Below are 16,671 nucleotides of genomic sequence, written 5' to 3' on the forward strand. Positions count from 1 at the left end.
AATATGGAGATTCCATCATGTTAATGCAAGACAGAACTATCCTCCATATGTTTTTCTAAAGTCATCCAAGCAAGAGGCCATTGTTTTGGCAATGAAGTAATGTACTTTCCAAAGCCTGCTGCCAATCAGAGATGTTATCCCCTTAGAAGGAACCCTAGGTGCATACATCCTTACATGAGCCATGTGATGGGATGATGGGCTGCTTGTGCGTAAAATCGTAGTCCCTCAGAGTTTGTTCAAGTCCACAAACCTCTGTCTGTGACGGAGCCCCTCAGACATGGCTCCTCTTAGTCACTCGCAGATTCCGACAGTGGCTGCTTTCGGAATCGCTTCCAACATAAAAGCTCCTTAACGGAAACACGTCTTCTGGACTCACGGCGTGACAGTTTCCGGCGAGGAGTGGGTCTCCCTATGGGAGGTCCAGAAACCTCCCCACTGTTCTCGCTGGACGTGTCCCTGAGCCCTCCCTCTTGCTCGCTTTCCCTCAGAGACCCACCTCTCCCCCTGCTGGTTCCTGCTTCCGCTGCTGGGTCTCTCCCAACCTCCGTGAGCCCTTCCACCACCTGTCCCTCCGATGGCAGTTCCCTGACAAGCCAGGCCCTCTTCAGGCTTGAGGCTGATTCCATGGTACCATGGCTAGAATATGTGGGGCTATCCTATTCAAGCATGAAAATCCCTTCACGTGTTCACACTGAACACCTCAAGAGGACTCTTTTGTCACTAGAAAATTGTCTCCCAACCACAACACCTCTGGCCAAAAGGACCCTGGCAGTACCCAAGTGTTTCTGACCTGAGGGCAACTTCCAGTATCAACAAAATGCACTCTTTCCAATGTGTTTGACATGGACACATCCCTGGACTGCGTTTGAGAGTGGTTTTGAAGCAACCCTCCAAGAAAACCATTCAAAATAACATGGAACCATGATTTCCCACTATGTGAATAACAAGCCCCGAATTTGTAGGCTCCCCAGTCTTACTCTCTCATTCTCCAGGAGAAGGAGTTTGGAAGCACCTACTTCCAATTTTAAACAAACCATAGTACCCCGTCATGTCTAAACACAGAGAAATGTAGTTTGTTTAAACAATGTTTTCAGGACAAGATGGGAAGTGAGTCCACAGTTTGATTCTGGGTAGTTCTCGTAAGTGTGAACAAACCACAGTTCTCGTAACTTCAGAGGCCACCATAAACAAGGGGTTGTCTAAAAGCAAAGGCCTCCCATTTCCTCCTCATTGGCTTGAAAGGTGACAACAGGGGTTGGAGAATTCACACAAGCCTGAGATGTGCTGCCGCCTGTTCTCGTAGCAGGAAACCATTATTTCCCAGAATGTATGAAAACCAGGCCTTAGTTTTAGTCTCCCTCCCCCTCATGGATTCATCCACAACTCCCACCCTTCTCCCTTCCCATCTCCATACCTGACTGGCAGGTGTTCCTTGATCTTTCCAATCATGCCCATGGAGGGGTCAAGTCGAGAGTACTGGGTTACCAAGATGGCAGTAACCATGAACAGCCAACTGGATGGGCTGGCAGGATACACGCCTGTCACAAAACTGTTCTGTTAGGAGAGGTCACAAAAAGATGAATGTGAACAGATTGCTGCTATCGTCATGAGTCAAATCTTCTGTAGTTTTGAAGGCACATTTCCCTTTCTTTGGAAAATATGGTACATGGACTGAACTTTGCTCAGTTCCCTAAGCTGCTAACTCACTTCCTTTCCCTCAAACACCTGGCAAAACTGCTGGGGTGCACTTTTTCTTGAAGAAGCAGTGTGGATTTGTGGAGAGCAGGAAGGCTATACTTGACAACATAGCTATTTCAGCCCTAAAAATCAACCAACACATTGTTTTCTGAGAATGTAAGCTGCATTGAATGTGCTTTGAACTGTTGGATGCTGATTAATGTTCCTTGTTGCTTATAACAAATTAAACAGGTCCCAACATTTTATAAGCTGGCTCTCTCATTTTTGCTCCGAGCAACCCACACTCAATTTCCAAGCTACATCTCAGCATCAAACATCATTTTACACTAGGGCCCTGTTCGCATGTCCTTCACATTAAACCATAGTTAGGAACAAACCATAGTCTTAACAAGTACAAGCAAGCTGCTCATTAGTACCAGCTTCTGTCTTTGCTGTACTGGGAGGGAAACAAACTAAACTGTGGTTTAGTATGATCTTCAAATCAGGTAACTGAACTGCTAAGATCACCTGCTGAGTTCATGATGGAGATGCGATTTTAACAAGGACCTCCTAATTCATAGCTCTCTTTTATCCTTACAACAACCCTGTATGTCATCCCTCCATAATACAAATGGAGATGGCGTCATCACAAGGACACCCAATAAATTTATGGATTATTGACTAAAAAGAAACAGGTTGTCAATGTTATTGAACCTTAATTATTGAAGAACAAGCACCGTGATCTCTTTGGGTGGGGGGCACTTGGGCACTTTCCACTCTCTGTTAAACCCTTGACTTGAGGATTAGTTCTAAAATGGCTCCCAGAACCGCCTGTTCCGATTTGGCCAAACAAACTTTCATTCGCACCATACCCCGAACCTACTGGACTCAAGTCCTTTCTGATAACCTGGGAGGCCTTACTCTCATGCCTAACCCAGGCCTTCAACTGCCTTGGCTTCCCTAGATTACAGTTTAATTCTTCCTAAGGCTCCAACGTGGAAGGGTTGGGTTCCCAAGAATAAACTAAGAGCTGGGCTATCAAGACATGAATGTCACCGAATCGTAGAACTGCAGAGTTGGAAGGGACCAAGAGAGTCATCTAGTCCAACCCCCTGCAATACAGGAATCTTTCTGCCCAACACAAGGCCAGAAGCTATGACTGTCTCATGCTCTACCAACGGAGCTATCTCTCAGATACAAATTAATTCCAGAGCATTTTGAGCAGGTGCTTGTTGTTAAGTTGTGGGTGAACATATCAGACGACACAGCGATTCTTCAAACAGCTCTTGTTTATTCACAGGCCAGAACAGAACTGAACTGAAGGGTTCAGCCAGCCTGCTTATATAGAGCTCCAGTACAACGTAACTGTAACAACTTTCTGTAACTATCCAATCACTGAACGTCACTTTCGATCCCTTATTTGCATATGTGGACCTGAACTATCTACAGTATCCCCCTGCTGGCCCAGGGTGAGAACTTCAGTACATAACATTCGTTATCCCTATCTTACCCGCAACTGGTTGAATTTCTTCTTCCAGGACCGCAGGCCTGAGAGGTAAACCTCCTTGAGGGCTGCATGGCTCAGCTGGAGGTCGATACCCTCTGGAGAGACCGTGAATTGGAACGCCACAGCCTGGTGAGCCTCCGCCATCTTGGGAGGGTGCTAGCTTGTTGGCTAAGAGAAGAGAGAGAACGAGAGGATGAACACAACCCTTTAAACCTGTATCGAAAACCCCTCAAATTCATACATTGACAATTATTATTTATACCCTGCCTTCGACCCCCAACCCTAACACGGACTCAAGGTGGCTTACACATAAAAGGCAGAAAGGTATTGTGCCGGTAGTTAAAATGGCACAAAACAGCACTAGGTGGTGGACTGCATTCTGGGGACTTGGAATATCTTCCACTAGTATTGCAGTTTTACCTGGCAAAAGGCTGACATCACAATGACAAAGGTGAGTGTCATTGTGTATTTGGCTGAGACCTGGCCAAACAGATAGCAAAGGTTGCCTACGTTCCCTCGCTATAAATGAAGAACTTGAGGAGGTGTGAAAGAAAGATGGGTCTTCTCTGTGGTGGCACCGCAGTTATGGATAACAGTCCCTAGAGGATCCTTGCCTGTCACCTTCACTTTAGTCGTTCTGGAACTGGCAGCTCAAATCTGCACAACAGGGTGAGCTCCCGTTGCTCTGTCCCAGCTCCTGACGACCAAGCAGTTTGAAAGCACGCCAGTGCAAGTAGAGAAATAAGTGCCACTGCGGCGGGAAGGTAAACAGCGTTTCTGTGCTCTCTGGCTTCCGTCAGGGTGTTCTGTTGCACCAGAAGCAGTTTAGTCATGCTGGCTAAATGACCCGGAAAGCTGTCTGTGGACCAACGCCACCTCTCTCGGCCTGAAAGCGAGATGCGTGTTGCACCACATAGTCGCCTTTGACTTAAAGGGAAGTCCTCTCTCTGCACATAACTGCTGCATTATGGGGAAGCATTGCTTCTTTTCTCTTGCATTCTGGGAACTCTTGTTTATAAGCTTTCCCCTGCCTTTTGCACACACTGCACAGCTTGTACCGAGACCAAGACATTCTCTCATTTCCTTAGACTGACACTATGACCTGTTCTTAATGCACAGCTGACCACATCTACGGAATTCACTTATTATATTCTTTCATGTTATGATCAATCATTAGTAATTGTTTTAGCCATATTAATCTTTAGTTATAATTTAATTAGGAGGTTTCATGCCTGTCTAGTTCCAGCTTCGTTTCTCAGCCTTTAATCTATCGGTGATTAATGTCCACATGTAATTCCCGCCTTGTACTTATGTTAACCAATCAGCAACAAGTTTCTTTGTGTTTGTATCAACCATCAGCCACAAGCACACCTGTGGCAATGTTTTGTAATATTCAATAAAAGAGAGTTCCCGGGGCTCGCCCCGGCAGACGCCTCTCGATGACACCTGCTACTCGTCTGTTGTGATTTCATTCCAACATTGACTGGAGCTAACCGTCCAGGGGTCCTTTACCTTTCTACCTTTACCTTCTGGTACTAGGTGAACACCTTTTTTATTTTCTCAGGCTTTTAAATATTGAAATTGTCTAGTAAATTATAGGATTGGACTAGGACCTAGGACACCAGGTCTCAGCCATGAAGCTCACTGGGTGACCTTGGGCCAGTCACTGTCTCTTAGCCTAACCTACCTCACAGGGCTGTTGTGAGAATGAAATGGGGAGAACCATGTACACCACCTTGCGATCCTTGTGAGGTAAAAGTGGTATATAAATGTAATGAATAATAAAATAATAATAATAATAGATCTTTAGATATTTCTGAAGTTTGTTCGTCTTTGCTTCTACTTTTGTTTGATACTCTGCTGCTGTTTTTACGCTGTATTTAGATTTTATGGCTTTGCCTTTTTTATGTATGCTTTATTTCCACTGTTAGCCACCCGGAGAATATACACTGAGTAAATGAACAAGAAATTATTATTATTATTATTTTCCAATTTGAGTTGAAGGGATATTTATTTTGCCACCAGCTTCAATTATTTTGCCACCAGCTTTACTGCAGTTTACAACAACGGTAAAAACAATAAAATACAATGAAGGAAGTACAAGAACAGCAACGAAACCACAAAATAAAATAAAAGAACCAGAAAACCTTTCATCTCGAAAAGGGTTCAAAGTAGAGAAGGACAGCTTTTCTCTGGTACTCAGGGGAAATGAAGGCAATGCCAGGCAAACATACCAAAAGAAGCACATTTTACAATTTGCACTCCACCACACAGGCCTGATTTGCACATAATGCTAAATCATGGCTTACTAAACTACATGGTGCTTTGAACCACCACATACATGTTAGTGTGAACCCTGGCAGCCACTCGAAAAACCTTGGTTGTAATAAATAAACCATCCTTTAAAAAAGATTTAAACAGATAATGTCGTGATATTAACCTTAAAAAAAAGGCAGCTGGGAAAAGGAATCTCCACAACCAAAGCAGCTCCACTGCTTCAGGCAAGAAACATCTGGAATCCCCTCCCTCCAGGGAAAAATAATATGTGTTGGTTTTCACTAAGGGAGAAAATGGATGAATCGCTTCCAAAGGAGGGGTGTGGGCCTTCTGCACAAAATTTACCACATACCTCACTGCACATTGCCAAGGCCCAAGGTTTGGCTGCCATGACAACAGTTTTCTGTTGCCAGAGAGTTAAGGGGAGTGACAGGAGAGCCGTCAGAAAGAAGGGCAATTACATCTGGCGTAGTAACTCAAAAGTACGAGAAGTCTGAGCAGTTTTAACCCACCCCTCATGTGCAGGCTTGGGAATACTCTCCCTTGTCAATAAGAAGAGACTATTCTCTTACCTGAGAATCCAAAAATCTGGGCTATCAACCACAACTCTAACCACTAGCCCTCACCACCCCAACTAGCTTCCCAGCTCCTACCCATCCCATTACCACATATGTTCCAGGACTAGACTGGAGATTGGGGGGGGGGGCTTTCCCAGCTGTGAACAGATTGGGCAGGGGGGGCATCCCCTAAGCCAGGGATTCCCAAACTTGGGTCGCCAGCTGTTGTTGGACTACAATTCCCATCATCCCTGACCACTGGTCATGCTAGCTAGGGATAATGGGAGTTGTAGTCCGACAATAGCTGGAGACCCAAGTTCGGGGAACCCCGCTGAAATATACCGTACTCGGAGTCGAGTGTTGAATTTCATGCTCTTTATTCAGCTTGTAGTAATGAATGAAACTTTCCCCAAAATGTCTAGCTATTATTTACACAATGGGCCCTGTGTGATTGGCTAATTCTGTGCTGCTCCCGTACACCAATCAGGTTGTGGACTCACTTCCTCCAGAAGCCTGATTGGCCGCTCCTGCAGGCCAATCAGACTGCTGCATTCTGGATCCTTTTGTTCTAAGATTCAGCTCAGTACATAACACCTGCCCTAAGCAGAGCTCTCTATCGGTTTATATGGTACAAAATGGCGGGTTGTGCTTTCACCAGCAACTCCAGTCACAATATAAGGTCTGGAAGGTGTGGGTGAAGAGATGGGGAGGAAGGTAAGCTGGCTCCAGGGAAGGGCTATGGAGTCTGTGGTCCTCCGGATGTTGGTGGACGACACCTCCCTTCCGCCCCGACCTTTGGCCATACATCTGGGCTGATGGGAGTTGGAGTCTAACAACATCCAGAGAGCTGCAGGTTCTCCTCCCTTGACCTAGGGAAGAAAAATCCTACATGCAGCCCATGCAGCTCTCAATGGCGGCTTTCAGCAACATTTGATGCCCCATACAGTACAGTGGTACCTTGGGTTAAGTACTTAATTCGTTCTGGAGGTCTGTTCTTAACCTGAAACTGTTCTTAACCTGAAGCACCACTTTAGCTAATGGGGCCTCCTGCTGCTGCCGTGCCACCAGAGCACGATTTCTGTTCTCATCCTGAAGCAAAGTTCTTAACCTGAAGCATTATTTCTGGGTTAGCGGAGTATGTAACCTGAAGCGTATGTAACCCGAGGTACCACTGTACTCCCTTCCCAAAGCCTAGATAGCACTTCCCCAGCTTTGAGGAGGTGGGAGGGCTCTAGAACAAGCAGAAAGGTATAACAGCTCCCCTATTCAGGAGATCCTTTCTGTGCGTTTTATATACACCGTTTTTATACTGTTGGGTTTATCTGGAAAACGCTCAACAAAAACGCAAGGGTTTTCGTTGCTGTTTTAAACGGGTGAGCGAGATGGAGGCAGGATTCGGAGGTTCGGCTCCCTCGCTACTTGCAGCCGTGCTCCTCTACCACCTCCCATCAGCTTGCTCCCTCAGGCTGCAGAGTGTTGCTCCCAAAAACGGTGAGGCTCTTCCCATGGGAGCTGCCATGCTGGAGTTAAGCTAGAGCATGGGTAGGCAAACTAAGGCCCGGGGGCCGAATCCGGCCCAATCGCCTTCTAAATCCGGCCTGAGGACGGGCCGGGAATCAGCATGTTTTTACATGAGTAGAATGTGCCCTTTTATTTAAAATGCATCTCTGGGTTATTTGTGGGGCATAGGAATTCGTTCATTTTCCTCCCCAAAATATTTTCCGGCCCCCCACAGGGTCTGAGGATCAGTGGACCGGCCCCCTGCTGAAAAAGTTTGCTGATCCCTGAGCTAGAGAGATCCCAAGTGGGTCACTGCCTTGCCTTGCCTCAGATATCAAAGCAGGAGGGCGTGCTTTGATGGAGAGCTTTCCACACCATCAGAGTGATTCAGGCATGAGATAAGAGAAACAATTGGCACAGCTATCCACCATGCAGCCAGGGGCAGATTTATGTCTTATCATGTTTTTAATATTCTGTTGAGAGATGCCCACATGGGCGGGGTATAAAGTATTATTATTATTATTATTATTATTATTATTATTATTATTATTAGCTGAGGCTCTAAACTACACCAAGTCAAATAGAAATAGAAACGGCATCTTTTTATATTTGCATTTATATATGCACACAGACAAGCCTGCAACTAAAAACTAAAAATCTTGATACCAGTGTTTCCTGAAGCTCTTACAGCAGAGGCATACAATCATATAACACTCCCTCGCCCAGATTTTAGAGGCTCGCCTTATACACATCTGTGTTAGTCGCTATTCTGGGTGTGCCACCACATTGTGAGAATGCAAGATCAGAGAAGCAACTCATGCAATATGCAGCCTCCCCCAAGGGCAGGAAATTATGATAATGCCTTTGCCACGTCTAAGTTATTGATTTAATTACATCAGAGGGAAAGAAGAGCTAAAACCTTTTGATTCCCTGCTCCACCCAGATATAAGGCTGTCCCAAACAAACCACAAGCCGTAACCAAGTCTTGATAGGAGTGTGTTTCGGGGAACTAAGTCACAAGCCCAGGTAGGGCTGGGCAATACTGTCTATCAATATAGCATCCAAAACTGGTTTGAAGTCCATATCATGATATCGGTTTCATAATTTTTGACCTGGCAGGTAAAAAGGTAAAGGTAAGTCAAAGGCGACTATGGGGTTGCAGCGCTCATCTCGCTTTTAGGCTGAGGGAGCCGGCGTTTGTCCACAGACAGCTTTCCGGCTCATGTGCCCAGCAGGACTAAACCACACAATGGGACACCGTGATGGAAACCAGAGCACACAGAAACGCCGTTTACCTTCCCGCCGCAGCCGTACCTATTTATCTACTTGCACTGGCATGCTTTTGAACTGCTAGGTTGGCAGGAGCTGGGACAGAGCAACAGGAGCTCACTCTGTCACGGGGATTCGAACCACCGACCTTCCAATCGGCAAGCCCAAGAGGCTCAGTGGTTTAGACCACAGCGCCACCCACGTCCTGGCAATATATTGTGAATCATGATGCATGTGTGTGTGTATGTGTGTGTGTGTGCTATGCAAAAATCACAATGTAGGGAAAACTGTGAAGCCAGCCAATGCCTCTGCTAGGGTTGCCATATTTCAAAAAGTGAAAATCCAGACACAAAAGTTGTTGAACTATTTTTTTTAAGGAAATTTGCCAAAAAAGCAACACTTCCAACATGGCTTCCCGCGTTTTCCTGAACATTTTTACTGATTTTGGGAAATTTCGCCCGGATGGATGGCAGCCCTACTCATCATAAAGGTAAAGGTAAAGGGACCCCTGACCATTAGGTCCAGTCGTGACCGACTCTGGGGTTGCGGCGCTCATCTCGCTTTATTGGCCGAGGGAGCCAGCGTACAGCTTCCGGGTCATGTGGCCAGCATGACTAAGCTGCTTCTGGCGAACCAGAGCAGCGCACAGAAACACCATTTACCTTTCCGCCAGAGCGGTACCTATTTATCTACTTGCACTTTGACGTGCTTTCGAACTGCTAGGTTGGCAGGAGCTGGGACCGAGCAACGGGAGCTCACCCCATCGCGGGGATTCGAACCGCCGACCTTCTGATCGGCAAGTCCTAGGCTCTGTGGTTTAACCCACAGCGCCACCAGTGTTCCTACTCATCACAGCTCCATCCTTATTTCAGACATTGTGATATATCTGGATGTAGCGATGTTCAGCTAGTGATATATCATGAAGTTGAAAACCTGCTCCATCTGGTTGGCCACTGTGAGAACAGGATGGTGGACTAGATTGGCCACTTGATGAAGCAGGCTCTTTTTGTGTTCTTTTTTCCTACGGCAGAATGATAAGGAGAGATGATGTGCATCTCTGGAAAGAAAAGGCTTCCAAAGCTCAGCAGGGCATTAGGAAAGTCTGATCAGATTGCTTTTGTAAGATAAGAACCACAGTCAGGATCCACAATAGCTTTCCCAGGAAAACAGGGCGTGAGACCAGGTGTTCTGGCTAGATCCCAATTGGGCAAAAGTTGACAACTCTCTGATCTAGAAACCTCCCTCAAGGGCGCCTTGCACAATCCTGTTATTCTCGAGGCGTTTCGGCTGCATCATCACCAGCTAGGAGAAGCACACCTCAGAGCATGGGGCCAGGTTCCATAAGGGAATGGGAAGGCAGGGCCTGCCCCACAGAAGCATCCCTCTCCAACCCCACTGGGACCAGAATCACAGTGTGAAGAAGAGTTTGGATCTGATATCCCGCTTTATCACTACCCGAAGGAGTCTCAAAGCGGCTAACATTCTCCTTTCCCTTCCTCCCCCACAACAAACACTCTGTGAGGAGAGTGGGGCTGTGAGACTTCAAAGAAGTGTGACTAGCCCAAGGTCACCCAGCAGCTGCATGTGGAGGAGCGGAGACGCGAACCCGGTTCCCCAGATTACGAGTCTATTGCTCTTAACCACTACACCACACTGTCTGTGTTGCCCCTCGCTGTCCAAGAGGAAAGACTTCAGCATCGTCCGCCTGCTCAGGCCTAGGCATAGTCTAACAGGCAGGACCTATTGTCGTCTCTCCCTTTCCATCAGAACTCGTAGTGAAATGGATGGGATGTTACCAGACATGGGTCTGGGTACCCTGGGACAAGCGGGCACTGGGACTCTTGAGAGATGTGCAGACCTCTGCAGGGAGCAGGACTGGACTGTCACCAGCTGGTGAGCAGAGAATCATAGGAATTCAGGAATCTCAGCTAAATCATCCATGACAGATGACCATGCGACCTCTGCTTAAAAACCACCTGAGGGAGACCGTTCCACTGTTGAACAGCTCTTGCTGTCAGAAAGCTCTTCCCAATGTTTGGTCAGGATCTCCTTCCTTGGAACTTGAAGCCATTGGTTTGAGTCCTACCCTCCAGAGCAGGAGAAAACAAGTTGTCCATTTTTCCATGTGACAACACTGTAGACCAGTGTTTCCCAACTGGAATCGATATGGCACAAGTGAAAATTACATAAATGGGGGGGGGGGGCACAGCACGAGGCTAAGGAGCCACAGAAGGAAGTGAGAAGAAATGAATTTTTAAAAAAGAAAATTCTGATTGGCTGATGACCTGCTCGGCCAATCACAAGCAGGTAAGGGGGCGGCCCACCAGGGGGCAGCCTAGCGCTTTTTTTTGCCACATGCATTTTCTTGGAGCAGTCCTGGTTTGTTTCCAGCAGGAGGGGGCGATCTCTGAGGCTCCCGTTTTGACCACTGCTTGTAGCTGCCGCCAGTGCTGGCCTAGAACCTAGCAGATTGGGGCCTTCAGATGTTGACTAAGGGCGCAGGGCCCATCAGCAGCGTCGGCCTGGTTCTTCAAAACATGGGGCGAAATCCACCCCAGCGCCTAGTCAAGCAGGGTCGTCTGGCGCTTCTGACTTGCATCTAGTAAATAACTGTCTACTCAGAAGAAAGCCACACTGAGTTCAGTGGGCCTTACTCCCAGGTAAAGGTGTGTGGGGCTATAGTGTTTTATCTAGGCAGCCGGGGCTCCTCTGGATGACAAGCTCTTTTTGCACCAAGTCAGTGAGGACCACTTGCTTTTGAAAATTCTCCCATATATACAGAACTCCCTGTGCACCTTTTGCAGACCCTCCAAGTGTCCCTATTTTCCAGGGACAGTCTCAGATTTACAGATGTTGTCCCAGTTTCTTATTTGATCCTGGAATGTCCCGCTTTTCCTTAGGATGTCCCAATTTTCATCAGAGAAATGTTATCTGACCGCTGAGCCATCTGAAGGCAACCCTGTATAGGGAAGGGTTTTTTCTTTAATGTTTAATGTTTTCTTATGTTTTTATATATGTTGGAAGCCACCCAGAGTGGCTGGGGCAAACCAGTCAGATGGGTGGGGTATAAATAATAAAATTATTATTATGGAATAGGACGTCCCTATTTCCATCAGAGAAATGTTGGAGGGTGTGCTTTTGAACTGTTATCTGTAGGTTTCTCCCTCTGTGTCAAATAACTGGGGTTAAAAAAAAGTGTTGTTTACTTTTTATAATACACGGAAGATGGATCTCCCTCAGGAGGTTGCGGACTCTCCATCCTTGGAGGTTTCTAGGAAGAAAACAAGGTCGGAAGGGGGCCACAGTTGGAAAAAGGCTGGGAAACACTGCCCAGCTCCTTCAACCGTTCCTCATAAGGCTTGCTTTCCAGACCCTTGATCATCTTGGTCTGGACTTCAGTCCTGTTTTGTGCTGCTTCACCAGCATGTTCCCTGCGGGATCTCCCACCCCACTTTAGTACAGTGGTACCTCGGGTTAAGTACTTAATTCGTTCCGGAGGTCCGTTCTTAACCTGAAACTGTTCTTAATCTGAAGCACCGCTTTAGTTAATGGGGCCTCCTGCTGCTGCCACGCCGCCAGAGCACGATTTCTGTTCTCACCCTGAAGCAAAGTTCTTAACCTGAAGCACTATTTCTGGGTTAGCGGAGTGCGTAACCTGAAGTGTATGTAACCTGAAGCGTATGTAACCCAAGGTACCACTGTAGATCTAGGCTGGTGAATCTGGTTCGACTCACTGCTGAGATAGAGATATCCGGAGTGGCCACGGACAGACTCCTCTTTCTCAGCCTCAGTTTCCCATCTGTGTGGGAACGGTAATATAATCCACTTCGCACGGTCACTGTAAAGAGCAACAAGTGCTATTATATAACAAGCCTGCCTTTTCCTAGACCCCCATCCCCAAAGACAATGATGTGACCTTGCATAAAATCCTATGCTCTCTACCCCAGAAGTAGCTGCTGCTAAGCATTTTGTAGGAAAGCCACGGGGTGTTAATTGGTTAACGTCTGTTGCACACTGCCAGCAAAAGACCGGATGCAGCTGGGCATGAATATAAAGGAAGAAACTGGGGTTTCCCTCCCCCCTTCTAGCGTAAGCAAATATTGTTGCCTTGGGCACAGACTGCAACTCCAGCAGATTTTAAAATAGTTAATGTTTGCTGCACGATAGTAGGGTGCATGCAAACTATGAGCCAGCATGGGAGTCTAGGGTGTTAGAGATGGAGGGCCTTTCAGAAAGAAGGGCAGGACCTAAATTACAACAACAACAACACAGACACCTTTTAATTCAGGTAAACTGCCCACTTTTCCAACTCCAAGCAAGATACCTTAGGTTAGGAATTTGTCTCTTTCACAGGGTTAGACTGCAAACTTATGTCAGGGACAGGTTGGATGAAGAAATCTGGTGGAAGCCTGCCCATAGCTGTCAGTGGAGCCATCAGCAGAAAGGAAGAGCTGGGAGCAGATAGAAACAGGAGGCTTGAGCGATTCAGGGGGCTCAGGAGAAGGAGAGCCCTCCAGGACAGGATTAGAAGCTGCGAATCACAATGTGAGCGCAAACAGTCCCTGTTCAGTGGTCTGCGTTTGCCTGAGCTTGAGTCTGGCCTAAGGAATCTGAGCTCCTGTGTTCTGATTCGATACATGCTGTCCAATCACAGAACATTTCAGGATTCGGGAATCTGCCATTGGCCCATGGACTCTTGAGTCGTGATTCACAGTTTGGAAGTTTAGACAGCCAATCACATTGGGAGTGACCCAGGCTTTCAGAAATGTATCTAAGCAGTTGCTTTGCCTTTTTCCCCAGTTATGTACAGTGGTACCTCGCAAGACGAATGCCTCGCAAGACGAAAAACGCGCAAGACGAAAGAGTTTTCCGTTTTTTGAGTCGTTCCGCAAGACGAATTTCCCTATGGGCTTGCTTCGCAAGACGAAATGTCTTGCGAGTTCTTGCGAGTTTGTTTCCTTTTTCTTAAAGCCGCTAAGGCGTTAATAGCCGCTAAGGCGTTAATAGCCGTGCTTCGCAAGACGAAAAAACCGCAAGACGAAGAGACTCGCGGAACTGATTAATTTCGTCTTGCGAGGCACCACTGTAGTTCAATAAAGGTTCATGCTGTTATCACTGCGTCTAGCCTCGCGGGAACCCACCTACACTTCAGTCCCAGTCCTCCTTATTCTCCTCCCCCTGACTCCCCATTCCAGAATGGCCCGGTCCTGCACAACGCGCCTGACATGCCCAGAAGAGCCTTTTTCTGCTTGGGAGGGATGCAGAGTGAGAGGCTAGAGGGGAAAGGTCATGCCGAGAGCTTAGTTTCAGCAACACCTTTGTTGAGTCAAGGCTAACCAGGAGCATTGCTGCATTGTTGTTCCTCTGCCAATAAAAAGCTAATTGCATTCCACCTTCCATGTGTGTGCCTGCCTAGTGGATGACCTGGCTCCTTGACAGCTCCTTGACACCTTAGTTAATGGCCCATTGTTCTCTGTGGAGAAGCAAGTCTGCAATCCTAACCCCACATGCCTGGGAGTAAATTGCATTGAGTTTAACAGCACTTAATTCTGAGTGGACATGGGTAGGCTTGAACTGTAAATCATTACTAAGTGATCCCATTAACTCCTATGGGACCTATGTGCGTTGCGGTCCTCTGGGCACTCTTGCCTGGAATAAGCCTCATTAATTTCAATGGGAATTTAAATCTAAGTTCAGTGGTACCTCAGGTTAAGTACTTAATTATTTCCAGAGGTCCGTTCTTAACCTGAAACTGTTATTAACCTGAAGCACCATTTTAGCTAATGGGGCCTCCCGCTGCCGCCTCACCGCCAGAGCACGATTTCTGTTCTCATCCTGAAGCAAAGTTCTTAACCTGAAGCACTATTTCTGGGTTAGCGGAGTCTGTAACCTGAAGCGTATGTAACCTGAGGTACCACTGTAGAAGTGCCTGGAATTGTGCTGTTAGTCTAGGCCCAACCCACAGTTTGGCAATGCTGTGATATCTTGTCATGATCTAAGAGAGTTGGGAGGTTAATGTTAAGTGAGATGGGAGTTGTGGTGTGATAATTAATTTGGAGAGGGAAGAATCCCTGGTTTCCTTAGAGAGAAGGTGGGAAAATGCAAAGATTCTTGTTAGAGTAAGAAGGATGTGAGCACAGGACTTCTGAGCTAGAGCAAGAACGCAGGGAAGAAAAGAATATCAGCATTTTCCGAGGCAAGAACGGTGGTAGCTAATCTGTTCCTCGGGAGGCAGTAGACTGGAGCACAGAATCATTTGGATATAGGGAAGGTGGAAATGCAGCTCAGAATCATGCACACACACGCCACTCAGAATCATACGATTGCAGAGTTGGAAGGGACCTCAAGGGTCATCTAGTCCAACCCCCTGCAATGCAGGAATTTTTTTGCCCAACGTGAGGCTCAAACCCACGACCCTGAGATTAAGAGTCTCGTGCTCTACCGACTAAGCATTCAGATGTCATTCTAAGGCAGCAATCCTAACCCTACTTCACTGGGAGTAAGTCCCATTGAATTTAATGAGACTTGCTTCTGTGGGAGAGAGCTAGGACCATGGCATAAATCTGCAATAGGGGTACCCAGACAGGAAGCACCTCACGGTTGCAGGTTTCGCTGGTTTTAAAACATAGGAAGCTGTCTTATACTGTACTAAGTCAGATCATTGGTCCACCTTTCTCAGTGTTGTCTAGACTGAATGGCTTCATCAGGGTTGCAGGCAGGAGCCTTGCTCAGCCCTGGATGGAGATGTTGGGAGTTGAACCTGCGACCTTCTGCATGCAGGGCAACTGCTCTGCCACTGAGCTATATGACCCTGCCCTGCTGATAGATCGGTCTCCCATGCAAATCTTGCTTCTCCATTGAGGACTTTCTCCCTTTAACATTTGGATTTTGGGGGTGTTCAGCACTATGATTCACAACAGGGCTCATGCGTAAACACCCATCTGCCCTGTGGCAAATCCACCCTGAGTATCGCACTCTCAAACTCTATGAACCTCTGCTCCGTTCAAAGTCCATCAAGCTCAGCAGCTACCTCACAAAGACAAAGAACGTCATTCCCCAAACAGAAACTAGCCACCATCCAAAAGTGGGTGCTCTCTTTTTTTTAATGTTTATTTTTTTGCTCTTCACATAATACCTTTGAAAAATAACTTTTGCATTAAGAGAGACTTAAAGGTTTGCAGAAGCTTTGCTTATGCAGGACCCATTTCATATGCAGTCAGGTCTGTTAACATACTACTAGGTGCAGATCTACTTTGAAATTACCATATTTTTCCATGTACAGTGGTACCTCGGGTTAAGTACTTAATTCGTTCCGAAGGTCCGTTCTTAACCTGAAACTGTTCTTAACCTGAAGCACCACTTTAGCTAATGGGGCCTCCTGCTGCCGCCGTGCCGCCAGAGCACGATTTCTGTTCTCATCCTGAAGCAAAGTTCTTAACCCGAGGTAATATTTCTGGGTTAGCGGAGCCTGTAACCTGAAGCGTATGTAACCTGAAGCATATGTAACCCGAGGTACCACTCTATAACACGCCCCCATGTATAAGACGCCTCCTATTTTGGGACACTCCAAATTAAGAAAATGGGAGGAGATTGCCCATATTTTTTGAGCTTTTTTAAGGGGGGGGATTGCCCAAAATCGCTCACCCTCATGACCTGCGCTGCCACTTGCACGCGTCGTAATAGCCGCTTATTCTCAGTCACTTTGCCGGCAGATGCTGCCAATCGCCCGCCCAATTGATGCAGAAACAGCCAATCAACACCAGCCCTTGCCACAGCCACTAATAACACACCCAATAGCCGCTGACAATCTCCAGGTCGCGACAGCAACCAATCACACGTCCCCCCTAGGCACTATCCATGTATAAGATGACCCCCGATTTTTTA

At 46.9% G+C, this 16,671-nt stretch overlaps 1 protein-coding gene across 5 annotated transcripts in view; it reads right to left on the reverse strand.

Annotated features, from left to right (window-relative positions):
* The window catches only part of CPT1C (carnitine palmitoyltransferase 1C), a 55,283-nt gene that overhangs the window by 28,119 nt on the left and 10,493 nt on the right, over window positions 1-16,671 (reverse strand). For 4 of the 5 annotated variants that reach the window (XM_081166300.1, XM_081166302.1, XM_081166303.1 and 1 more), the window contains 2 exons: window positions 3,188-3,352; window positions 1,415-1,554 (listed from right to left, as the gene is read on the reverse strand). In XM_081166300.1, coding sequence (XP_081022426.1) covers window positions 1,415-1,554; window positions 3,188-3,328 — 281 coding nt within the window. In that variant the 5' untranslated portion in view covers window positions 3,329-3,352. Of the gene's footprint in view, window positions 1-1,414; window positions 1,555-3,187; window positions 3,353-3,491; window positions 3,618-16,671 lie in introns of those variants that run through there. The other variant, XM_081166301.1, reaches the window with a different exon arrangement.

The sequence above is a fragment of the Podarcis bocagei genome (assembly GCF_964188305.1).
Source record: "Podarcis bocagei genome assembly, chromosome: 13".
Classification (NCBI taxonomy): domain Eukaryota; kingdom Metazoa; phylum Chordata; class Lepidosauria; order Squamata; family Lacertidae; genus Podarcis; species Podarcis bocagei.